The 26,201-nt window shown below is 39.3% G+C and overlaps 2 protein-coding genes across 3 annotated transcripts; one reads left to right on the plus strand and one right to left on the minus strand.

Moving 5' to 3' along the window:
• Positions 1-28: 28 nt before the first annotated feature.
• Positions 29-3,802, plus strand: LOC137106246 (potassium channel subfamily K member 1-like). Its single transcript, XM_067489425.1, has 3 exons — positions 29-577; positions 1,321-1,725; positions 2,254-3,802. Exons 1-3 carry the CDS (start codon positions 61-63, stop codon positions 2,556-2,558), a joined length of 1,227 nt encoding a protein of 408 aa, XP_067345526.1. The 5' UTR covers positions 29-60; the 3' UTR covers positions 2,559-3,802.
• On the minus strand, positions 3,283-24,035 carry entpd1 (ectonucleoside triphosphate diphosphohydrolase 1). 2 transcript variants are annotated; one of them, XM_067489423.1, is made up of 10 exons: positions 23,731-24,035; positions 13,494-13,618; positions 13,021-13,138; positions 9,756-9,906; positions 9,266-9,425; positions 8,939-9,142; positions 7,212-7,469; positions 6,405-6,512; positions 6,143-6,280; positions 3,283-4,278 (listed from the first exon to the last, which is right to left on the minus strand). In XM_067489423.1, exons 1-10 carry the CDS (start codon positions 23,744-23,746, stop codon positions 4,072-4,074), a joined length of 1,485 nt encoding a protein of 494 aa, XP_067345524.1. In that variant the 5' UTR covers positions 23,747-24,035; the 3' UTR covers positions 3,283-4,071. The 2 variants fall into 2 exon arrangements, with proteins under 2 accessions (XP_067345524.1, XP_067345525.1); XM_067489424.1 differs by lacking the exon at positions 23,731-24,035 and adding an exon at positions 14,912-15,062.
• Between the last annotated feature and the right edge of the window lie 2,166 nt (positions 24,036-26,201).

Consider the following 26,201-nt stretch of genomic DNA (forward strand, 5'->3'; position numbering starts at 1 on the left):
AACCGGAAAGTGCAGCAACACACACCGACACATAGTCTCTGCTACATACCCGCACACCTGATGAGGTGCGTAAACGACGTCACTCCCTGCCTCCAATCGAAGGTGAAGAATGAGGAAGACGAGAGGGCAGAGCAGACACCGCTTACCTTAAGTCCAACAACACAACGTTTCTTCTTTATCGTACGTGGTTTGTTTTTAGTGCCATTCTCTGCGGGAAGTGGAGGGATGGTGCACAGCTCCACTGACGGCTGCTGCGCTCGCTTTGCGGACGGACGCGAGTCGGCGCTCACTTTTGCGCTGCTGATTGTCGGGTACATCGTTTACCTCCTCATCGGCGCCGGCCTTTTCTCCGCCATCGAGCTGCCTTATGAGCACGAACTTCGGCAAGAGGTGAAGGCGCTCCGGCAGGACTTCCTGAGCAACAACACCTGCGTGTCCGATGAGCGCCTGGAGGAGCTTCTGGCACGAGCGCTGGAGGCCAATAACTATGGAGTGTCGGTGCTGGATAACGACACCGAACGCAACTGGGACTTTGTGTCCTCCTTGTTCTTCACCAGCACTGTGCTGACAACAACAGGTGGGCTCCTGGACACAGGTTTTCAAACAGGAAAACTATGATAATGGTTTTTGTGAAACCGCGCATGCACCTTAAATGGAAGTGCATGAACACTCAATACCGATTCTAATACATCATTACTAACATTATTTAAGTCATAAGCAATTGTTCATAACAAAGTTTGGGCTGCACCAGCTTGTTCACAAACATCTGGCTGGCGTTTGTTCATACGTATATTGTAATTATAAAGGTTGGTTATCCTTTAATAGGATAACTACGTAGAAGTTAAATAAAATGTGGAGTTATATCCTGCTGCTGCTCCCTGGAAGGCTTATGGGAAGTGATAATCGCCAAAATTCACAGTCGCAAAATGTTTTTCATAGGAGATGTTAGTGATCTGAGTTCATCAAACCATGTTGATACCTTCCAAAGTGTACGGAATTTTCATTTGATATTGTTATTTGATGCAGGTTTGTAAATGTTAGTGTGGAATAATGTGCGTTATTTAGAGGCACCACACCCCTACATCTCTAGTAAATAAATAAACAACATCTAAATTGTTTAAAAGTACACAGGTGGTAAATAGGTTAACTAAAATACATTTTAGCATTAACATGCAGCCTTTTATTTAGTTAAATAATATTAACCTGGGACAGGAAACACATTGAACCACCTTCTATTATTCTCTGCTGTCCTGGAAGAATCTCTCCTCTACTAATAAAGCTGTAATTAAGTCTGTGTTGCATGTCTGGATGTGTTTTCAGGTTATGGCCACACTGTTCCTCTCTCAGAAGGAGGGAAGGCTTTCTGTATTTGCTACTCCATCATTGGCATTCCTGTTACTCTTTTCTTCCTTGCTGCTGTGGTTCAGAGAGTCATGCTCCTGGTGACTCAACGTCCTGTGTCTTACTTCCATCGCCAATGGGCAATGTCTAAATCAAAAGTAGCCATCATCCACGCCATTTGCCTGGCCACCATTATTTTCCTGCTCTTTCTCATCATCCCTGCATGGATCTTCATCACCCTGGAGAAGGACTGGAACTTTCTGGATTCTTTGTATTTCTGCTTCATATCTCTGACGACCATTGGCCTTGGGGATTACGTACCCGGGCAGGGCCGCGATAAAGAGCTTAACCCACATCCACAGCTGTACAGGCTGGCAATTACAGGTGAGTATTTGTGGCTGCAAATACTGCCACAGCTGTCTGCTCCAACAAGTAAAACCGAAGGCCTGTGCATGTTTGACTGTAGCCAAAGCACGTATTGTTCCTTTGTGAGGCTTGTCAAAAATTTAGTTTAAGCGTGAAATGTGTTATTGTAGCTCCAGGGTGAAAAACATCCTCTACCACAGCACTTTTAACCAGCCATCAGTGGGAGTTTTCTGCCTCACCGACCTCAGAGGTTGAAGTAACAATTTTAAATCTAGTCTTTAGAAATCTCGACCATTTAATTTCCTTAGGGCTTTTGAACCACCATGTGAGGAAGGCTATTAACTGATATTAAAACATTTACGTCACAGACATTAGATCACTACTCATTATTATTTTAGCATTTGTGATAGACAAAGTTAAACAATGTTATGATTGTTACCCACTACACCCTTATTAATGAACCAAACCCTTGGTTTGATCTTATTAGTCACACTGAATTGGTGTTTGTTTGCATTGCTGCCATTGTGTGTGTGTTTGCTTATCCAGCCTACTTGCTTTTGGGCTTGGTGTGTGTCCTGGTGGTGCTGGAGACGTGCTGTGAGCTTCCGCAGTTGAGACGCTTAAGACAAAGGTTCTACCAGGAAAATGTTCGGGAGCTGGACTCTGAGACCACCAACATCATCGACCGAGATTACACGAGCGCCCAGTTCACTGAGCCCTCAGAGCACGTAGCAAATCAACTCCCAGCCATTACGTCTGTGTCAGCACAGGCTGCGTCCCTAAGGCAGGACAGCACCTCAGTGCCTGACACCACAGCATCAGGATCAACTGTTAACAGAAAACCTCATTGATAGATTGTCTATACTGTAAGGACTTGGCTATAAACTTTTGTCCCATACAGCATGTGGTTGCTGAGGACATTCCAGCACTGACCTCTCCCTAAATGTATACAGTACACGAGTATACACTATAGACTCTAAAAATGTTTGTGCTTGTATCTACATCTAAGCTGAGTCTCTCAATGGCTTAAAAAGTGATTGGTTTGCTGCTGTTGTGACACCAACACATGTTTGTGGTGTAAAAGCAAGAACCACCCATAGATTATCAGGATGGAATTGTTTACTTACTCTCCCATTGCTCCATTCCCGGCAGATACCAGGCAGATCTGTGACATAGAGGAAAGGCTGGGCCCCCATACGGAGGGAAGTCCCATGAGTTTCCACTTCCTGCCAAAGTGTTGGTGCCATAATTCCAACACGGCACAGTTTTCTCTAGAGAATTTCACACTTGCTTTAAGTGCAGTATATAATCTACGATGTTATTTGCATCTAAAATTTGCCTTTTTAGAAGTTGTAAAGAAGTACAAAGAGATTCAGGCACGTCAATTCGCCTGTTTTGCATCATTATCCAAGTGGAACACATGATGACAAGGAAAAACTGTTTCCTTTTTATGATCTTACAGGCAATGATTGGCCTTGTTCAAATATTTAATTATGGCACTTTTAGTGCGATATGTGCTGTTTCATCACTAGAGGGCAGCATTTTCATGCTATATAAAAAGAAGGGGTCACATGCTGGTGGGACTATCTCTCATTTTATTTACTGTTTCTTAAAAATTAAACCACATGAATCATCATTCTTACAACTGAGAGTGAGGGAACATGTAGCACATGGCTGTCCCAGTTTACAGAAGGGACAAACTAAATTCACAGTATATGGTGGATATTTTAATTCCCAAAGTAATTTTATTTACTTGCAATTCAGTTTAAAACAAATCAAAACCACAGGATAATATATATCTTCCAACTGTCATTTTGCTGCTGTTTTCATTGTTGTTTCGCTCAATTATTGTTCAAAATCAAGAAGGTCTTTGTTATGGTAGCTTTTATGAAATATCCACCTAGGTTTTTTGGGTATAGTGAAAATATATCATGCAACAATAAACATTATAAATGATTCTGTTTTTACAAATGGCAATAAAATCAATAATTTTATATAAACATGGGTTATTTTATTAATATAGTATAATATTCACATCATAATTCAAGACACATACATGCAGACTAATATGGGTACATTCAAGCATTCATTCAAATTCAAACATTCCAACTCAAACATACTTTACATACTTGCACACATACACAGAAACTCTCCTTTAACCAGACAAGCAGAACTCCCTTTCCAATGGGAGAAACCGTTTATCCTTCTGAAATGTCCTTGAGTTACTGTTGTTCAGCAGATTTTGGAAATTTTTAAAGCTGACTATCTTATTCACATATAGGTAAAATATAAAATACATACTCACTCACAGCATTCCCTCCATCCTTATCATTCATAAAACATAGGCCTACATACAGTACATGTTTAAACAATTTGGAGCTGCTTGGAGCACCGGGGGCAGAGAAGGCAGATGCTGAGGATCAAGAGGATGAAGATCAGTATAGCCATGATACTCACTATGGAGACATAGCCAGTGTGGGGTAGAGGTGGGGAGTCTGGAGCCTCAGCTGGGATCATGTTGGTCAGATTCAGCATGTAACCCAACGTCCAACCTGCGTCACTGCCTTTTATCTGGGTACAACACAGGGAGACCGAAAACTAATTCATTCACCTACTATAGGCATAGTGCATACCAATTTTGTTCAGTTCCTCCTTGCTGTGTAATCAACCAATTCATACATGCTTGATAGTTAGGTTCCTCTTTTAAAAATATTAATAACTGATTAATTTTGTCAAAGTGGGATTCCCCTCTTTATTATAAGTCAAATAAACAGTAAAAAACAAACCAAATGTCTCCAGCATGCAATGTCACACCACTCTTTGTAGTAGTTTATGTAAATGCCTCCTCAGAGCCAATATGACAAGTTATTGAAAAGTTTCTTTTGATGTTGACAGCAGGCTAAAAACCATTTAAATCATTGCAAAGTAGGATTTTACCGATATTTTACTTTGATAAAAGCTTAAACGTTTTAAGCTTTGCCAATATCCTGCAATTTAACTATGAATGTATTTTAACTTTATTATAACTCTTTATAATATAATCTTGTATTATAACTATAACCCGTTAAATATCAATTAATGGAATACTTTTGTAGCCATCTACATCCTTAATACATTTAATACGAAAAGCCCGTATTCCCCGAACCAGGAAGTCACCTGATCTGCCCCGTCCAATCATTTTCAAGCAGGTGCTCAGCGCGGCCCTTACAATCTGGGCTTCGCTGTTTGCAGTTGCAGGTAAGGTCCTTTCGGTTCTTTTTTTGTGGCTTATTTTTGTAATTATTGTTTGGTAATATTGGAGGACAGAACAATTTCCCATCGAACTACGACCACTGTTGTTAAGCGGCTACTCTCCCCATGTCCACTGTCGTTAACTCTGGGTCCCAGGAATGCAGCATGTAGCTTGTCCTGACAGTCATTGCTATGATTTGTCTTACAAGGTTTTATAGCAAGCTGTAAGTCTGTTTCACTTTATTTTATTTATAATTTTGTTGTTGTGCTGTTGACAGAGTCATTCGGCTTTGCTAACGTTAGCCCACTTGTTGTGTCGCTGCTATACGTTTGCCACTTTATATGCTGCTAATTCAGGCCAATTGCAGTGGGATATGTAATTCAAGACCTCAAAAAGGACACTACCGGTCTGATTTGGTTCTTTATCTTTTCCTTTTTTTTTTTTTTAGCAAGAATATGAACTCACATGCTTCTAGCTTTCTGTGTTTATCATGAATGATGGCGACTCAGCGTCTTTTGAGTCTTTAAGATGCTTGTTGGAAATTTTGCAGTGGTCATTTTGATGTCATGTAAACTATAGTAAATGGGAAATGAATCCACAAGAGGCTAACTGTGGTCCTATTGCTAAACTCTATTCACTCAGCTGCATTAAGAAACATTTTACTTTAAATATTTGAAGTCAGATTATGTTAAACCTTTACCTTTTTATTTAATCCTAAATAAATCTAATTCCTCCTTGCTGATGTGGCTTCCCCACTGCACATATTACTCAATCACTATGTCCCCACACAATGTCTGAATACACGTTGTGTACTTTGCATTACAACCACCCCACAGGTTGCACCTGAATATTTGAAGAATATTTCACTGTTCTCATGATGCTTTTGTTTGTGTATTAATGTGATGTGTGGAAAGTCTGGTAATTGATTCCCAGCTTGTCCTGTCCGTTTGTCATAGTGGCTCTGAGAAAGATACCAAACCCTGATCTAACTCTCCAAGTCATGACATAGCCCTTCAAGTGAGAACCAGTAAAAGTCTAAAAGTTTCCAAAATGTCTAGTGACAAAACTTCACAAAAGTAAAACTACAAGGCCACACTTGGATAAACACATTCACGCTTTTATCGGTCAAAAAGATAGGATGTAAATTTTCAGAGATATGGCTCTGGGGAGCATTATATAAGAAGGGATGTGCTGTGGCCTCACCTGCTTGATGAATTTTATTTCGGAGTAGCTCTCTGAGGTGAAGTTGTAGCCTTCTGTCAGCAGAGTGAGGATGTATGTTCCAGAGAAACAGTACTCAGCCAAGTACTTTACTTTTACATTACGATGCTCCTTTAGTATCTGCGTTTCAACACAGTGAATGTCATTAGTGCTCAGTCAGGTTCGGAGACATTGTTAAGAGACAAAAGCAGCAAAATATGACTGGACTTTTGTTTATATGAGTGTTGCATATATATGCCCTGACCTCGCTCCACGGGGTAGCGCAGTAGCGTTTAAGCTTATCTTTAACTTCTGCTAGATTGGCGGATGTCAGGTTGAGGAAGTCCATCACAAAGTAGTAAGCTGAGAAAGCCTATTATGAGAGACGAGAAGTCAGGGCAGAAGACATGAGGCATAACATCAAATGTTGACTTCATAAATAGTTTATCATAAAGCCTTTTTTTGTCCTAGCAACTTTACTTGTCTTTGAAAGAAGTTGTTTGTTTGTTTATTTATTTAAAAAAATGTTGTTCACTTAGTGAGTTAAGGATTATTTAGACTACCGGAGAGACACTTTCTGGGATCTTTCATATTTACACAAACAAAATACTATTTACGTACATTGGGGTGGGGGCAAAAATCTAGAAGACAGGTTAAACAAAACCAGAAAGTATCTTCGAGGCTAGACTTGTTTTGTATTTTCATGCAGATAAAGTGCATGACTTCAAATGTCAGATGTCAGCGATTAGACAGACTAGTCATGCCCCAAAAACAGAAGTTGCTCAAATAACTCTAATTATTTAAAGTTAAAACAGAATGATCAATATGTTTTGTAACTGCTGTGTTTGCTTGAACATACAGGCACACACAGCACAATATATCATAGCACGTGTGCCTTATGAAACGGAAACATTTCCTCTCTCGTCACTGTGCTCTGACGTTTCTTCTTAACTTAGATTTTCTTTTTTGCTCACTTTTCACTTCACTTGGAAGGACAAAGGCATATACCAAATGATTAAATGTAAATGTAGGTCACTGATACTAATAAAGTCTGACAGCTGTGTTACATTACCCCAAAAGGCCCCTGCACAAGTGGCTGGAAGACCCCATTGAAAGAGCATCGGCTGTATTTGCAGGAAGTAAAGTTGAAGACACTCTTGATATTTTCCTGGCACTGTTGGAAGTTTCCTATCCCAGTGTGATAGAAGGATGCAGGAGCTCTCTGGGGCTTTCTGTTTGACACGCAGGGGCTGTCATAGAGGGTGGAGTAGTCTTTTGATTCATTGTAGCCAAGGTGGAAACAAGGATCTGATATTATTTCTGGACCTGACTAGGAGAAAAAGCAAGATACAGAGGTATTATAGACAAGGAGCAGGTAGCATTGCTTACATAACTTTGCATTAGGGCTGCATGATATCAAGGACAATGCACAGATTAGTAATGATTGTGAAATGTGTATTTCTCAAATGAATCCTACAGAATGGCATACAAAAGCATACAAACTTTTTTTTAAATTATTGTTTTCAAAACAAAACAAAAAAAAAACAGTTTTCAAAATAAAATTTTTACAAAATGTAAGTAAATGTAGTGGTCGACCAACCATGGGTTTTTCAGTGGCCCGAGCTGATTTTTAGAGAGTGCGGAGGCCAATTTAAATAATGCAGACATTTTTTCTGTTTTTGTGTCTAAAATTCAGTTAACGACAAGTCAGAAACGAATATGCTCAACTTAAATTAACATTTAATGAATATAGAAAATATTTGAATTACTTTAAATAATGTTAAAATTAATGTTTTAGCAAGGTTAAAAAATTAATATGTGCTAATTCAAATGTATGATCATCTTGAAGGCTGTAGTGTTTGATTCTGTTGTGTGTTATATTAACAACAAAACATTATCACCTTCATGGGGTGAGGATTTGTTATACGACAATTGGTTAACAAGCTTGCTGCGATTAAGACGGTGAATAAGAGAACGTGGGCAAAGCTGATATTACTATTTATTTTTATTTTACTTTTTACTTACTTACTATTTACTTACTTTAATTTTACTTACTTTTATTTTAGTTTGCCCTGATGCACGCTCTTATTTTCATTCACCTATTCTATTATAGAGTGCAATGGTGCAAGTGCGATGGTGGCGGTCTAGGCTGAAGATGTGTCTGCAGACGTTTTTTTAGGCACAGACATCAGCCAACGTCAAAGATTGAACTGATTAATTGACCAACTGATCCAACAGTAGACTACTAAATAAATGTCTTAAATGTCTTGCTATTTAGTTTATTTAAATGTACTTCTAATATTAAACTTTAAGTGCACTGTTGAACAAACTAAAATTAATTCTCAGTAATAGAGTGAATCAAAACATTGGAAATAACTCATGCTGATAAACTCTTAGTGTTTTGTGAAAATAAAAACTAAATATTTACATTTAGTCTTTCTCAAAACAATTGAGAAGTAATTTATGGGAACCGGATGACATATTCATGGATTTCCCTGAACACTCCTTATACAAAGCTTTGACAGGCAGAAGCAGAAGCTACACAATGTTACTTCATTGTAAACTCTGTGCAAAAAGACAAACGACCACTCAAACCACTTTGGTCCTCTAAGAACAACAAGAGAGGAAATGTTTGTTCCAACTAGCATCCAGACTTGTAAAGTACGGAGAAAAAGTCAGTCAACAAAGTGAATTGTGCAGCACTGCTTTGCAACTTCTGTAAGTACTAAATCATTTCAGATTTTATTATATTTCAACAGTACTCTAACAATGACAATGAAACTTAACTCAAAAGTTTACCAAAGTCTGCTGTGCCAGCACCAACCGCAGCGCCTGGTCTTTCCCGTAACACAAGAAGCTGTGTGTGTACAGGTTATAGTCATTTCCGTAGAGTCTGAAGGTAACGGAGTTGTCGGGTGACTCAGAGCCATCATAATTACTGGATACAAAGCTAATCTGAGTGGAGGCCCCACCAAGGTCAAGAGCACCTGTGGTTTCCAAGCCCTGCAACAGAAACAAAAGCCTTTGAAGGCTGTGCCCGGCTAAGAGCACAGTACCACACACAAAGCACATCTGCTGGAAAAGTGTTTCTTTACGTATGCAGGAGGTACAGGTACGTGTGCAGACCTGTTTGAGGCGGTCATCTAAGTAGTTGACTGTGACCCAGCCAAAGGCACCCTCCTCTTGGCCACTTAGGATTCTTGCTCCCTGAAAGGAAAATGGGAACTTTTGCAGGGCTTCCTCCACAGCCTGAAAGACTTTATCTGATGCTGAGCTGTTCTCCACACTGCATGCACACACAACACATTCATTAGATTGATTCATATCCTTAACTCAAATCAATATAGCAGCACATAAATAATAAATAGACTGTGTCATATATAGTATAATGGATTTGGCGGTAACACATTTGCAGCTCTGGCAGAATAGTTGATGTGAAGATTAATCACAGTAGGCAGATGGAAAAGGCTACACACAGCACTTCAACTGGAAATCCAATTATGGTGTTGACGCTTAGATAGGTTGCACTAGTACCATCATAAAAAGCCTGTGTGATATTTTAGTGAATACATCTTTTATAATGTATTGTTTGTATATATGTAAAGTTATGTCATACTTAAGCAGTCTCATTCCTGCTGTAGCCCCCAAATAGAGTGGGGTCTCGTGGTGTCTTTTTCCAGGGACCTCCTGTTTGGCCTTCTCCATACACTCTGTCAGGGATTCTCCTGCCTTCCATGGAGCAGATGCATAGCTAGAGATACCTGGACCTGAAAGAAGAATGTGCAGAGGGTGTTAAAGCATACGTTTCGCCAAATTATACCCAAATAGGAGCCTTGTGTTCAAAGCTAATAACCTACTTTGGAATTGAAGATCATCTAAAGAAATTCATAAACTGACAAGCAAATGTGCAATTTCCTGTAATTAGGTCAAACATGCAGCAAGTGCTATCTCTGATTTGGATACTTAGAATTTTGCATTTAAACTCTGTATGAAAATAGATCCAGATTTTAGGCCCTTTTAGCTATTGCAAAAAATGTGAGGCAATATTCTAGGTCTTTCTAACTGTACAAAAGTTTCCATTTAAAAAAGACCGAAACCTGCATGGTGTTAGTATGGCTTGCTCCAAGCTGAGCACCACAAGCTGCTTCTTGAGACACAATTTGCATTTCATGGGGACTATTTTCAGCAATGCATAGATGAATACACATTTGGTGCTCTAATGAATATGTACAGCAGTTGGAGTAGGACAGTATAACTGGAATTGACTCTAAATAAATTCCAATGTGCATGTTAAGGGTAATGTCAGAGTGGCCCACTGATATTAATTCACCAGTTTTGGACAGAATATAGATATTGGAATAATTTGCATTACATCAGAGTGTGGGTAAACGGACACTGTAGCTAGACAGTTCCACTGAAACAATGACCATGCCTCATACGGATGTCTCTATAAAGATTACGTGTGCACCTCTCAAACCACGTGCATTTTAAACATTTCTTTTTGGGCCACTTTTCCTAGCTCTCTTTCCTTTTTGTATTGTGGTTCGAAGTAATTCTTTAGGGAATGGTTGTTGCCCATTTCCTGTAATAAGTTCTTTCCTAGCAAGAGGAAAGAAGCCAGTAAGCCTTGAGGGGTCAAATGCAGAGTAGAGTCATGGGGATTCCTTGCTGTGTTGGTGTTATTTTATTTCTGTTTTTCATCCAGGGTGGCTTTAAAGGAGAAGGATTACTGTTCACACTTTGCTTTACTCCTAACACAGTTTGGATGAGGAATTCATCACAATGGAGATAATCACCTCCACTATTTCATTTAAGCCCCTTTCACACATACACTGGAATTCTGACATTCTCTTGTCTTTGTCTAAAGGAGATGTATGCGAGAATGCAAATGTCTGGGTAAGATGCCCCTGACATTATCCAGACTTTATCTTTCAAGCTCCCTAGTACAATGTCCGTATTATGTGCATGAGCCTCTGTGTGCAGCTTGCTGTTCTGACGCAAATTGTTGGGAGGATTTAAAGCGAAAGAATGGGCTATTAATGACGTTTCCATCACTGGAGTGTCGTTGTAGTCGAGTGACATGACTCTGGTGGCCTGTAAACAAAACACTGTTTCCCACAGCCTAACTTTTCTATCATGTTGTTCCTCCTGTTCATGTTGACCATGAACCGAAATCAAGTTTCTCCCCTGACAACGCTTCTCCTTCGGGTAATGTTCTGCTGGGTACTACTACTCAGGACAATGTCAGAGGCTGATTCATATTTGAAACGGGAAGACTCGAAGACGCTGTGACCTCCTTGTTGATGGAGTTGCCTTCTGAAGGTGTCATCACACACTTTGTGCTTCTCTCTAAAAGATAGATGGCTGTGTTCATAGACTGTGCATCATCAATATAGAAATTCATCTTGATGTAATTGGCTGCTGCAGGATACACATTCAGTCATTTCATTCACATTTCATTTTGACTTGCAAGACATCCTCCATAACTGTCCAAGTTGTTTTTATTTGCTAATTTTTTTTAAATTAAAACGGTGCAAAACGTACTAATCCGGCAGGAGTTGTTTGACTTTTGTAATTGGTTAGAAGGGAGAGTCTTGTTCAGAAAGTTTTAGAAGCAAATCTCTGAAAATCTCTTTACCAACATCTGTGTTGTTGGTTTCAGTTCACAGCAATTTGCAGAAATGAGCATAACAAGACCATAATCATTAACCATGAACATACACATGAAATGGTTTAGGGATGAAAAGGGATCTACGCACGTTGACTGCAGGCAAAGTGGCAAATTTGCCTTCTTTAATAATTCAGATGCTAAGAGGCTCCACTGTGGCTGAAGGATGTTTTTTGACGTAATTGTTCTGTTATGATTGTATGTTGTCATACAATCTATTAATCACTATTTTCTCAGTTCTTTTTATTTTCAGTTTTAATGAGAATAAAATTAGAAGACTGATGATACTGCTCTCATGTCTGTATCGTATGAGTTTATAGCCTGAAGGTGCTTACTGCATAGCTTAGCATTAAGAAATGGTATTTTGTGGAAGTCAAATTGTTTGGGACACAAGTGTCTCCTGCATAGTTTGTCTCTTTAGTTGGCTCTTTAATTCACCATGAAGAAGCACCCAGTGCCTTGGTTACATGTAGTAAGCCCTTAACTGCAGACATAATGTTTATAAACCAATGTCACTGGTTTATAATGAGCAATCACATTTGCAGCCTTAATGATGGCAAATAATTGCTAATGGCTTTCTCCAAAATCAAGTCAGGAATTTTAAATGTTAATTAGTTTATAATGAATAGATTTTGGCCCCAAATGTCCACCAACTCTTTTAGAGAAAGTAAGTGCTTTGGAGCTGAAATCATTAGTTAATTAGGTGACTGGCACATGGAAAATGATTTAGCAACTATAGTATATTGCTAGTTCTTTAATTGATCCTCATTCACTAATGTGAGCTTTCCTACTTGTCATAGTTTTGCAAATTAAGTCTTATTAAGTTCAGAATGCCATTTAGATTCCCAGGGAAAACAATTAATGCTGGAGGCAGATAAACCCGAACAAAATGATTTTTAATAATGCCAAATCAGGCCTAAAGGAGGAATGTTTTTTTAATAGAATCCATTGTTCACAACTTACTAACACCTCTTGAAATATGTGTTAAGTACACATTGGGACATGTTTACATGAAATTATATATTTAAGTTAAAGAGTTGTGCTAGCATTACGGAGTCATTGTATTGGTATCTTGAATGACATGAAATCCTGTATGCACATTCATTTATGATCACAATAGCATTTAATAAAAAATTGCTTCAGTGTGCACTATAGGTTGTAAGCTTTATTATAAGAGCTGCGTGTGTTTTTGTGGCGCCATACTTCACTGTACCTTGGACTTTGCAGGAATGTGTCTGTAATACTCGTCCAGTGTTGTTATCCTTCTCTGCTGGCCACTGATAAATATACAGAGCTGTGTGGGAGGATCCAGCATCCAGCACAATCCCATACTGGGGTGGAGAGAGAGAGAGGAAGGAATTCTAGTTCAGTGATGTTAACTGTGGATAACTTGCATCCAGACATACATTTAAAAAAAAAAAAAAAATCATTACTGGTTATATACTGTTTAGACAAACTTCCCAGAACTATAACATGATTTTCTGTGCGGAGTAAAACTAGCCCTGCATTTGTGACAAAATGGTAATTTACTATCAACGGCTGTTAACCTTATTTGGTGGTAGATTATTAGAACTGGTAGAACATGTTGGGGTCATATTGAAGAGAGACCACACTTGGCTAGTTTGTAATACACTGTGCTCTCAAAAAACAGGCTGCAACATAGTATTTAATTTTCTTTCGCCATACCTTGTACTTTTTGGAGAGTGGCTTGTTCTGCAAAACGGCTACCGTCACCAAGGCAACAATAGCTATGACACCAATCACAGTGATGATGATGACAGGCGTGTGCCAGGGGCTCTTCTCTTTCATCTCTGAAAGCGGGGGCGGAGGGACAGACAGACAGACAGACAGACAGACACAGGAAGGGTAGGGGAAACGGTTTTCGGGGTAGATGGGGACACCATAGGAAAGAGTAAGAGGTTAGCAAGTCTTGCATCCAGATGTGAGTGATGTCACAGCATGTGTATGTTGTATAGTGTTTGTTTAATAACCCATGACTAGTGATTCCTGATTAAGTGCCTATGAACTCATGCCAAGCTTTTCATTGACTCATGGGGATTGTTGTTATCATTGCACTTTTGAGTATTCTCTCCCAACAATACCAAAGTGCTTACCTAATTCTAAGAGATCAACAAGACTTCCACTTTGAATAATCATACAAAGGAAGCCAGTTTCACACTTAGTTTTGTGGGAATAGTTGAAACAAAACCTGGAAACAATTGGCTTCAATCAATAGGATAACTTGCATATTATAGAAATGTTAATGTCTAATTGTTCTACATTTAATTATAAGTCAGTGTGGGCAAATGCGAAACATTTAGGCATTGTGGTATAGGTATTTATTTAACTAAGGGTGTATTTTGCTGCTGTCTATTGCAACTGTGTTCACTTCCTTCCTACTGTAAATACTCATTGAGTTTCCACTGTTTACTAAAGGGATTTAAACCACACACACACACAGTTGCTATTTCTCCAAAGCACTTTGCAATATAATAGACGCTTTTATCCAAAGCACTTTACAATATAATAGACCAGGAGCAACTTGGGGTTCAGTGTCTTGCCCAGGTACACTTCAACACATAACCAGGAGGGACCGGGAATAGAACCACTGACCCTCTGGTCCATGCACAACTGCCTTACCAAGTGAGCTACAGATGCTATTGTTGATGTGTGCTTAAATATATTTACAGTGTATAAACAGCCAAAAAAAAATCTATTTAGCTTGTGGTCTCTTTTCCACCTCAATAAAATTGTGAACATGCATATGAAGATGATACCATCCGGAACAGTAAAGTACTCACACACAAGTACACATATAGTTGTTTGATCATTTCTAGGGTAAGCACACTAGCAGCCGCTATCGAGGTGCACATGACAGTTGGCCAAGTACACACACATAGAAAGGGACCTGACTGTAGAGCGCTGAGAGCATTGCATGAGGACGTAGAAAAAACAAAAGCACACACAGCTGTGTTTCTGTCGAGCTGCATCAGTAGGACCTGCAGCATTGATAGTGTACCTGACCTTTCTCTAATGTGGGAAAACAACCATCTAAAATTAAAGGAATTTCCAGCTTCTAACAGAGAGTGGAAAAGATCACTTACCTCTGTTGTCTACTTCAATGAACTTACCACTGACGAGGGAGGGAGGGAGATGGCAAGACAGGCTGAAAGGGGGCGTGGGGCTGTTCGCAGTGGGGGTGGAAGGGAGGAAATATGGGAGGAGAGGAAAAAGAGGGAATGGACTAAGGGAGGTAACAGAATGATAAGATGAGAAAAGGTTTTTCCATTCCAGCCGAACAGAGGATTAGAATAGAACTGAGTGCATTTGGGTATTTCTGGCTGTGCACGGAGTTTGGCATTTCCTCCCCAAGATGGGGCAGCAAAGCCCGTCTCTATGGGAACACAGCTAAAGTGTTTTGTGCGTGTGTCAGGGACCTTCGTCTCTCGCCCTGTGAACTAATGAGTTTCTTGCCCCAGCACTACTCATTCTGTTCATTATCTGCGGTGTGTAGGAGGGAGGGGAAGTGGAGACTCCTTATTTAGCTGTTTTTTATTACTGACAGGCTGTGATGTCATCTCTGTGACGGATTGGAATCCCCTGCTTTTCTGTGTGTGTCTGTGTGCATGTATAATGGGGGTTGCTGTAGAGAGTGTGTGTGTGTCTGGACACAAACATGACTTGCCTGCAAATGCCCGTTCACAGATCCATTCTGTTATTTCACTCTCTTGCTCTCACATTAACTTATCAATTTTCCTGGGTTAGAATGATGTGAAGGTGGTACCATCCTCATGTGCACACGTGTACCGTAATTGACATTATAAATACATGTTAGGAAAGAAGAAAATTAAACAACATATTTTCAAGCTCAGTTTACAATGTGTAAAGTCCAAAAAAGGTGGCCTTTTTGGGTACTTTTTGGAAGAGAGGCGTTTTTGCACGGTAACTCATGTTCTGTGACCTGATCGGATTTAAAATCCTCAAAGAAAACACATTAAAAATAAAACTACTATATACAGTAGATTACATTTAGTCATTTAGGAGACTCTTTTATCCAAAGCGACTTACAAGTGAGGTACAAGGCAGCAAAAATCTAAGTCAAGATTAAACATGTGTTTACACATTAACACCCTACTGACTTTAGCACAACTTATTTTCCAGCAGCTCCTTGCTCTAAATACTGAAGGTCCTGTTCAGAACTTTAACTTATGTGAAGTCAGCCGATGGTTTTCCTTGTCATTTCATTGTGCTCAAGTTAGAACTGCACAAAGACTGATTTTTTTTCCATTAGTATTTCAGAGTAATGTCTCTATCCTCATATAAATTATCTGTGGGTTTAAAGACAGTGTGTTGTCTGTTTCCTCAGTCAACAAGAGAGCAGACACATGCACAACAGGGGCAGCAGTGGCCGCCTATTGACCATAGGGTCGGAGGTTCACGCCCCGCTATTCCCGACCACACGTCGAAGTGTCCCTGTGTGAGACACTGAACTCCCAACAGCCGCTCCCCAGCTGTGCAGTGCCCATGCCCAGTAGAATTTGGGGAGGGTTGCGTCAGGAAGGGCATCCGGCGTTAAGAACTGCGACAAAATGACCCGCTGTGGCTGAACTCACAGGATAAGCCGAAAGGAGGGGGGAAAAAAAACAAACCCTTGGACAATAGGAAGTTTCACAGTAACCTTCCATCAGTTTAATTCAGTGAATTCGTAAATTCGTGAATTTGCCTATGCATTATATGAGCTATTAACCCAGGTAAGGCTTGTACTTTGCCACTGACACTTTGAAGAGAAGTAATGCCAGACGCTAGAAAACTGGTTTCCATGAAGACGACCCACCAGAGCCTTTGAACCACCTCGTAAATCTGTCAGCAGGAAAAACCCTGTATATCAGTTTTATTATACCTTAACCGACTTCCTTGTAGCAAGATGTACAGTATGAATCAAATGCAGGCACTACAAAGCATCCTGTAATTGTTGGACTATGACCAATAGAATTCCCAAGCAACCAACCAATGTTCATGCTTATTTTTCTTCATCTCTTCTAAAACAATACTAATAATAATAATAATACTGCAGCTTTGTTTTTAAGTAGCATTATTTTGTCACTTTCTTTACCTTTTTTGTAACTGCCAGGCTAACATCCTTTATGCCACGTAGGAAATGGCAATTGGCCTAGATGTAGCGCACTATGGGTATTCCTCTATGGCAAACAGTTTGCAGGAAAATCACATTAGAATGTATTAGCATTGCTGAAAACAGTTGTTTAAATTATTTACCTAAAGTTACATTCAACACAAAATACAGGACTTGGAAAGCATCACTTTGAAGTAGCTCATAGACTTGTACAGTGCACTAATACTGACTACATTACTGTCTGTCCTACATCATAAGGCCATCATCTTGTTTCACTGGAATTATGGAATTCATTAAGCCTTTCCTAGAAGACGGGCTTCCACAATAAAGCTAGAAGGAAACCACAAGTTATTACCACATTTGTTTACTTGTTTTACAATGCCTTCACATGCCTTGATTTACACGGGCATTGCTATAGCAGTCTGTCTAGGACATATAGAATGAATGACAACTGTCACGTGTCTGCTGCTTGAAGCAAACAACCAGCCTTGCCATTAATGAACAACTCTATCAATGACATTTGGCTCCAATTACAAAATCTGTGCCTCATGTTTATTCTAAACAAAGTCTATGATGGAAGTGGTTACAGTAGAGCCATAAAGATTCCATGAACTGATCTAACCTCGCCCTTCCTTCCTGTTACACTCTCATAAGTGTTTTGCAACAGATGGAACATTTAGTTCCCACTGAAAGCAATTTAAAGTGCCTCCTCTGTTTCCCTAGGGGGTTTTTTCGCATCAGGTGCGTCCACAACCGCACGCCACTGGACAAATGCCCATAGAATTATTAAAAATAGGCAGGGTTATTAATGTTTGCTTTGATGTGTATTACCATTCTGGATGGTGCTAAACAGATACTTTGAAAACAATGCTGGTTCCTAAATATTATGTCAGCATCTTGCTCTTGCCATCAGGAAATAAACATTTGCTCATAATTTTGTATTAACAAGAAACTTTGACTGTACCTTGTAATGATGTCAAAGTTTTCTGTTATTAAGTAATTGAGTTATTGAGTAAGCAGGCTTTTTTTTTATTTCTCATGGTGCCAGCAATATGCTTCTGTAAAATGGGGCATGAAGGATATTTAACTGCAACAAAGATGGACAGACTAACACACTATATTTTTTCCTAACAACTCAATCAACTTCTGTCTCTCCTCCCCTCACTCTGTACCCCGACCTCGTCTCTGCCCCTACACATAAAGTTAGTTGGTGTTGATAAGACTGAAATTACCAACTAAAAGAAAATGCAAACAGTCTTCAAGATTCCAGCTAACTACCCCCTTTCTCTGGGTCAGCTGGCCCACGTAGTTTTCGATGTTGCATTAGCAGACATGTTTTTAATCATTTACTCATCAAACACTGCCTGCTGGAGGGTGGAAATTTGTGGTGTTACCTTGCATGGTCCTTAGCCCAACACCTTCACAAACTTTTTTTAATTTTTTTTAAAAACCAAAATATATCCAAATGATCAATGTGACTTTGCTGTTTCGCTTTGACACTTGTGGTCTTTTGCTCGTTGACACCGTGTGTTACTTCTGTTGAGGGCATTTTCACTACACTTAGCAGCACAAAAATTTTACTTCTTTGCTTTTTTATTGTAGCGTTAAAGGTTTAATCGCAACTTTTGTGATTAGAATTAGAAAAAAAAACAAATAATACTTCAGCCCTAGTTGGGAGATGTGGCATTACTACCATGCTAACTTGACAGACTGAACAGTTAAAACCAACACCGTGTAAAACGTCTTTAGTGTCGGTTATGATGTTGGTGATATTATGAGGTGTGATGTAGAAAGTTGCAGTATTCACAGTACACTAAATAATAAATATTAATGAACCATCTAAAATTTCAGCAGCTATGCTGATCCAGTAGCACTAGTGCACTGCTGTTTGTTGAATATAGGAAAAACACCATCCTCTTAGTCTGCTTTCAGACAACTGTGACATCTCTGTAATCACTGATGACAATGTTGGCAACCAACTAAAAATGGACACACCTTGAGTCAGAGAACAGGGCTTACCTGGGCAGCAAATAAAGTACATGAAGTCACAGAGAGAGCCTCCAGAAAGAACAACACAGATAGCAACACCCACACTTTGTGGCCAACACACGTTTGAATTTCTGGGGAATTTTATTTACGTAAATGGTCGCTTATATAACATGTCATCCTTGATGATCTCAACTCCCTACCTAGCCTCTGACCCTCAGCCTATGCCAAGCCTAGTGTTATTTCAACAAACCTTTTAAACAAACATCTGTTTGAAAAAGAGGACCAAGCAAAATGTCCTCACTTTGCTTCCCTCAGCACACGGACAGGCATAGACGGGTACACATAGAAACGCACTTTCGTTCACAGACAAATAGATATTCAGATAAGTAAAATCATGTCCACAGTTTCACATACACGAGCCAGTGTTTCCATTATAGACCACTGTGTAATACACAAATGTATTGTTAAAGTGAAGCCGGGATGGTGTTTTATACAACATGAGTGAAGGCAAAGTGGTGGGAGAAAGAGAGCGTATGGAACCGATAACATCTGTTATTGATCAGTGAGCTTTTTTTTTTTTTTTTTTTTTTTTTTTTTAAATAATGCAGATATTTTAGGAAGCAATTTTTGGCAAAGTGAATAAAAAGCATGACCACATGCTTAAAGTAACTTGATAAGTTTTAAAAAAAAACAAAACAGGAGAGAGACCTGAAATTTTAAAGTAACTTCAGAGTTTACAAAACCTGATGCCTAAAAAAAACAATCGCAACACACGGCCACACTTTTATTGCCTAACACACACATTCTGCTGCCTTTTGATGACCATTAGTATCTATTGCCTGATCGTAAAACATAAGCGTCATCCAATCCAATACTGTTTACCTGAACTGAGACAGTTTGAGGAAAAAAAACAAGTCCAAAGTTAAATTTACGCCTCACTGCATAAAGTAGTTCAGTTTAACAGCAGCACAAACTACATCATGATCATACACCTGGATCAGCACCTCTAAAACAATTTGAGTAACAACAAAAAATATTCTTCTTGACACAGAATTTACAGAATGGCTGTTGTATTAAACAGCATTCGATTTAGCTTGATGGAACTAGCAAGTGTAAGTACTTATACAAATACATGAGCACACATCCAGTAACTGAAGGCTTTTTCAGTTCAGAGAATGGCCTAATGCACGATCACACAACTGAGTTTATCTAGTATGTTGACGCTCAGTCAGTTCCTTGTTTAATTTTTATGACAGGATTATAGCCTCCGCCCCTGTGGATCTAAAACTTTGTGCTCATAAATCTCCTCAGATACAGTTCTACAAAAGTAAGAGAGAGAGCGAGAGAGGCAGACGAAAGGTGTTTTGGAAAAGAGGATCACGAGAGGGATTGTTGCTTTACTTCTTAATGATGAGTCAAAGAGTGACACAGATGGGGATCAGCTGTGTGGTTTCATAATTATGGCAAGGCGAGACAACATTCTAACAAGGCATGTCGTAAATTTGTTATGCTCTGTTGGTTAGGCTCCAACAGGTCATAAGTCTGTCAATAGATATATGTGAATATTGAAGACGTAAGGCACATTACAGGGGCGTAGTCACCACAACTCTCCTGACACCGTGGTGAAACAAGCATTTTAATGCATTAGTTATGTTAAACGAAAAAAAGACAGTTATCTTGATATAGTTATGTTATTTTCTTTTAAAGTAAATGTAAAGAAGTATTGGCGGTAAAGTTTATTTGTGTTTCCAAAGTTGAAGTACTCATCCTGGATTTTAGGAAAGTTTGAGAGATAAGGAAGAATAGGAATGATGGAAGCCCTGAAGAAACAATGAAAGGAAATAAGTAACGACAGGAAAACTACATTAGACGTGGAAAATTTTATTTAAATGACCTGCCTTTTCAAATCTATTAACTAGGGAAGTGCCGATGCTGATACCAGTATAGGTTGTAAGCTCAAATACTTGTACATGTACTCAAACACTGTTTTGAGTAAGAGTATACAGTGTGAAACATCCACTCTTTGTCTTAGTTTGTATTCAGGTGTGTCCCCACTGCTTTTTGGACCAGCAGCCTCTATCCAGTGTCTCATCACCTTAACTGTGCAGTGGATTGATAACTACTTTACTGTCCAGCAGCTCCTAATAGAACCACAACAGTTTAAGTGCTTTTATCAGTACTCTGTATCGTCAAGTTCTCAAATGCAAGCAATCTTGTTCTCAATCTGGCAAAAGTGGTAAAACTGAAATTAGAAAATGGGGGCATAAAATAAACAAATGTAGAATAGTGCAAGATCAATTGTATATCTTGCTGTTGCCATGAGGAAATATAGAAGTCCCAGTACATGATTTTAAGAGCAGACCCAAAAGGTTGACAACCTGCTGCTCAGTGCACCAGGCTCCTAAATACTTCATAAAACTTGGATTAAATAAGCAAGTTAATTTAAATTGGTAAAATATTTGCATCAGAGATGCTCTGTTTAAATAGTGCAACTAGTAAATATGCTGTACTTTAGACTTTTATATAGCAAAAGATGAATTAACACACAGTCAACAGCAAGTTCTAATTTATTCTCTTATCAGTTTAAAATATTAAAATAGCGTTCGTTAGAGACAGATGATCTAGTCTGCTGTTGGATATTTTAATCAGCAAACCAAGTATGGGGGTGGTAGAGTGAGGGGAAAATAATTGTCTGTTTGGCATCGTTCTCTCACATTAAAATATGGGTATTTTACACAATACAGTTATTACAGTCGTATTTTACACAATTACAGTTCTATTATGGCATTGGGGATATTTAACAATGTGTTTTTTTCCGCTCTATATCCCAAGCCACACTCACATTCTCCAGCAAAGGTCAAAGCACCACTACAGCAATTGTTCCGCAGAATTCAGTGTCCTTGAGTTGTTATTGAACTTCTTTCAGCTCCTCCAAAAGGTAACAACCTCAAACTCATCAGCTTTATAAATATACTTTTAGAGCTATTGCAAAACAGCATTGTCTGTTGTTTCCTGAAAAGGGGAACGTCTGGTCGCGTCTTATGAGAAATGAGAGGAAGCATCTCTCGCCACGGGGAAGTGGTCTGTCAAGGAGTTCATTCTAGTCTTGCTTCACCCATAGACATATTGACACTTAGCTAGTCTATCCCGACCTTTACCAAAGAAAACAGAGCCAAAGCTTTTCCGTCGAAAGATGGTTGAACTTGTTGCGATGACAAAACACCACAAATTAAATTTTATTGCTACAGAACTAGCGGGGCCACTTGCCATATCTTGACAGTGGTGGTGTTAAACAAATCTTAAGTGCAAACACTTTTGCAAAGAATCTTATTCATGGGAGAAGCATTGACAGCAAAGCGCAATGTTTCAGAAATGTGCCCAATAGAAAATAAACAGAAGCTGTTTTTTGTGGTTTAAGTGCATAGGAAGTTGCAGAACATTTTTCAATAGCTTTGTCTTAATACTGGGAGTCTGCTAAGGGGGCGGCGTTAGAGCTCCACTATGGTGGGACCACTTCCCAAAGTACTATCTCCTGTTGTGAGGTGTAAGGACCACGAGACACTGGTTTGTTGGTGGAGGGCATTGGGCAAGAGCGATTGTAGACCTACAGTAGATGATGGGGTTTAGATAAGATAGTGTATTCTGTAGGTGTGAGTCAGGGCTAGCTGATGCAGGCAGCCACTGGAAGTCGGTGTAGCGATATGAACAGTAGTATATCATGAGCCATATCTGATCAAAAAGGCAATTTAGTTTTACATTTCCAGGTTTGGAGTTATCATGGAGATATGCAACTTCTTCAGCTAGTAATGCTGAGAGAATTGAAAGTTATAGTGAAACTTCGTTATGCTGGGATGGACCAAGAGAGTCACTTACCTTATCTTGACTGTTAAGCCTGGCTCATGAGTCACTTTACATAAGCAAATTTGACGTTTGTACACGTTCATTTTTAGGATTGTCCAAATATTGTTTTTAATTCACTAATAATTAAACCTACAAAAAGCTAAACTTTTTGAAAAAACTCCCATATTATATCTTATTATAAAGAGCTTCCATTAAGTCAGACTCCCAGGACAACACTGGAAGCTGTGCAGAGGCATTCGGTGAAGGTTGGAGCAGCATTCTTATTTATTGTAATTTCTTAATGAATAATACCTGATGGGCTATGTAGAGTATGGCAGAGCGGATGTTAGAAGAGCATAACGGAGCAGGGAGAGCTGGGTGAAGCAGACTGGATTGATTTCAAATTTTGTTCCAGCACCATCTTAAATTGTATAGTGTAGCAATGCCTCAAACAAACTTTTTTTTTTTTTTTTTTTTGGTTTGAAATTATGGTAAATAGTAGTAGTAAATCAATCATAATATTGAGTCATATAAATACGTTGATGAACCTCCCTCCCTCAAATGCATGCAATTAATAAGATAACATTGTGCAATTACCCTTCGTCACATGTACTTTGCCTGATAAACTACCATAAACCTAAAATTATCTCACATGGACGGACACTTAACTCTAGGCTGAATTTCAGGCACCTGCTTATGCTGCCCATACACACATTCAGTCGCAGGCTATGGAAAAGTCACACACATCTGCCCCACACGAGCAGTAGTTACACTAAAAGAACACTTGCTCACCAACTTTACGTTTACTATACATACACCTAGTACATACTACTGCTGCTGCATACTCTGGGTTGAGGATTTCCTACTCTACCTCCTACCCTGTGTGAACATGTACTCTGTGTGTGTGTGTTTGTGCGTGTTTGTGCGTGTGTGTGTGCACGCCAGTCATAGCAGTACACCTACCTCTTTGTGCAGACATGGGTTCTTTCAGCAGCAACACAATGATCTTTCTATTCTTTGCCTCTCTCGCTCTCTTTCTGTCTCTCTCTCGCACTCTCTCTTTCTCTTTCTCTCCCTCTCTCTCTGTGTCTCTCTCTCTCTCTCGCTCTCTTTCTGGCTCTCTCTCTTTCTCTCCCTCTCTCTGTGTGTGTGTCTCTCTCTCTCTTTCTGGCTCTCTCTCTTTCTCTCCCTCTCTCTGTGTGTGTGTCTCTCTCTCTCTTTCTGGCTCTCTCTTTCTCTTTCTCTCCCTCTCTCTCTGTGTGTGTCTCTGTCTCTATCTGGTAACACAGCTCTCTGTTCAGTCTGACATTTTTTTCAGTACCTCCTTTTACATACACTGGCTTTATTAGGAGAAGAGAGCTTCCCTCCTCCCTCCTGCTCCCTTCAGCCCACTCCCCTCCTTCCTATGCGCCTTTTAGTTTGCCTTCTGTTTGCCCCTTTTTCTTCCCCTCTATACCTTTTTCATTCTTTCCTTTTCTGTTTCCCTTTCAATCAGACTTCCTGTGTTTTTCTCGTTTTTTAACTTTCCACATCACCCTCTTAATCTCTAGGCCTAAATTCTGTGGCTCAGAGATAGAATATTGTTTTTTTTTTGTTTTTTTTTTTGTTTTTTTTTTACCATTTTTACTATGTCTTTTTTTCTTTGTCATGGTCTCTGATTTGTAAAGTGGGTCAAACATGAAAGCAGTGTAAGATCTGGATGGCAGCTGGAGCTGAAGCTCCTCCATATCTAGCACCCTTCTTGTAGATATAATCTCAACTATAAGGAAAATGGGTCTTTTAATGGTTCTACAAGGCTTTAGTCTCAAACACAGAGCAGGATGTTAACTCTAAGAGGCATTGTCTAAAGTTACTTAATGCAGAGTAGCACATTGCATTCAGTTCAGGTTGGTGAGGAAGCCTTGAGCCCAGGGTCGTGTCATAAACACTGTTACCCGTGTGCTGGTATGTGCGCTTGTTACACTCTTTTCCCAAGGCTGAAAAACAGAGCCCAGTCTGTTTTTGAGACATGAACACAGGGTGAGTCTAATTCAAATTCACATACCTGAATATACTTTAACCCCACAGTAAATCACCACTCTTCAGCATAAAATTGGCCACTGTTAGCAAAAAACATCTATTATATGTATAATATGTAATGTGTATAGCATAGCTGTTTTGTATTTTAATTGCAACTGCAGGCAGACGCATTATTTTGCTTGGAGCTGGTCCAGTATTCTGTGTCGTTATAGAAGAAACACATTATGCAAACATATTATGATAACAGTAATCCTCAATTAATATTCTAAATGACATGCAGAATATTTTTTTTCAACATGGAATCAATGCCCATTGTTTAATTTGAATCTTTAAATGCTCTATCAGTCTGTCACCGATTAGGAAAATCTTCATTTATGGTCGATCTCTGCCTGTGAGGGCAACCTATATTTTTTTGTGCCCCCACATACCGAGCATCTGCGAATCCATTTGGCTGCTTAAAGAGTCACCTTTTGGAATATATGCTTATTCGCTTTCTTGTTTGGTAATGGTTAGGAGATCCCCTACCTCAATTACAGAAAACCGGTATCTCATTAACAAAACTGTTACATTAGGCATTCTCGAGTAAGGTGCAGTACCAGATTAAATTAGAAAATGTAAACACGCTGCTTCTTGTTTTATTCTGTTTCTTCAGAAAATAGTATTGTTGTTTTTTTGTAACCTCCATGTGCAGCTGTCCTTGTTTTCAATCGAAAATACAATTCAATTATTAGATTAGGGGTGCAGCATATAATATCCTGGTAGCTTGAGCCTTGGTCTTTAATAAATTACAAACGTGCGGCTGTAGGTCAGTTGGCAAGGCAGTCGTCCTTGGACCACATGGTCAGTGGTTAGATTCTTAGTCCCTTCTGCATACATGACAGTGTCTTTTGACAAGACGCTGAACCTCAAGTTATGGTGGGTCACGTGAGAAACCTTGCATGGCAGCCACTGCCGTGTGTGTGTGTGTGTGTGTGTGTGTGTGTGTGTGTGTGTGTGTGTGTGTGTGTGTTTTGTGTGAGAGAATGAGAAGCAACATTGTAAAGTGCTTTGAATAAACTGCTATATAAGCTGCCATTTAACTAGCACTGGCACAAGCAATAAGATGTAATACATTTTGAAAGTGAAGTACCAGAAAAGGAAGGGTTTATCTAAGATTTTATCAAACAGCTGAACTCACAGAGAGCAGAACATAAGACACAACATTTTGCAATTTCTATTGTTTCCTCATTTTGCAAAAAGTTTACTAATGCAACATTTTAGCAGTTGCTATGTACAAGTAGAAGGCAAACTGACAAATGACAAAATACAAAGGAAATGATGTGCAAGCCAAGCATTTCGACATTTATTGGATGCATGTCAAAAAGGGGCTTACAGTAGTGAAACTAATCACTGAAACCGCAATCAGGTTTAAGTTT

The sequence above is a fragment of the Channa argus genome, chromosome 20 (assembly GCF_033026475.1).
Source record: "Channa argus isolate prfri chromosome 20, Channa argus male v1.0, whole genome shotgun sequence".
Taxonomy (NCBI): domain Eukaryota; kingdom Metazoa; phylum Chordata; class Actinopteri; order Anabantiformes; family Channidae; genus Channa; species Channa argus.

Bases quoted from the DNA above. Each gene is read 5' to 3' on its own strand.
- LOC137106246 (XM_067489425.1), top strand. From the start codon at position 61: ATGAGGTGCGTAAACGACGTCACTCCCTGCCTCCAATCGAAGGTGAAG. The intron at 578-1,320 runs GTGGGCTCCTGG...ATGTGTTTTCAG, and splicing joins CACTGTGCTGACAACAACAG to GTTATGGCCACACTGTTCCT. The intron at 1,726-2,253 runs GTGAGTATTTGT...TTGCTTATCCAG, and splicing joins GTACAGGCTGGCAATTACAG to CCTACTTGCTTTTGGGCTTG.
- entpd1 (XM_067489423.1), bottom strand. The intron at 9,426-9,755 runs GTATGACATAAC...GTGTGCATGCAG, and splicing joins GCAGGAATGAGACTGCTTAA to TGTGGAGAACAGCTCAGCAT. The intron at 6,513-7,211 runs GTAATGTAACAC...CTCTCATAATAG, and splicing joins TTGTGCAGGGGCCTTTTGGG to GCTTTCTCAGCTTACTACTT.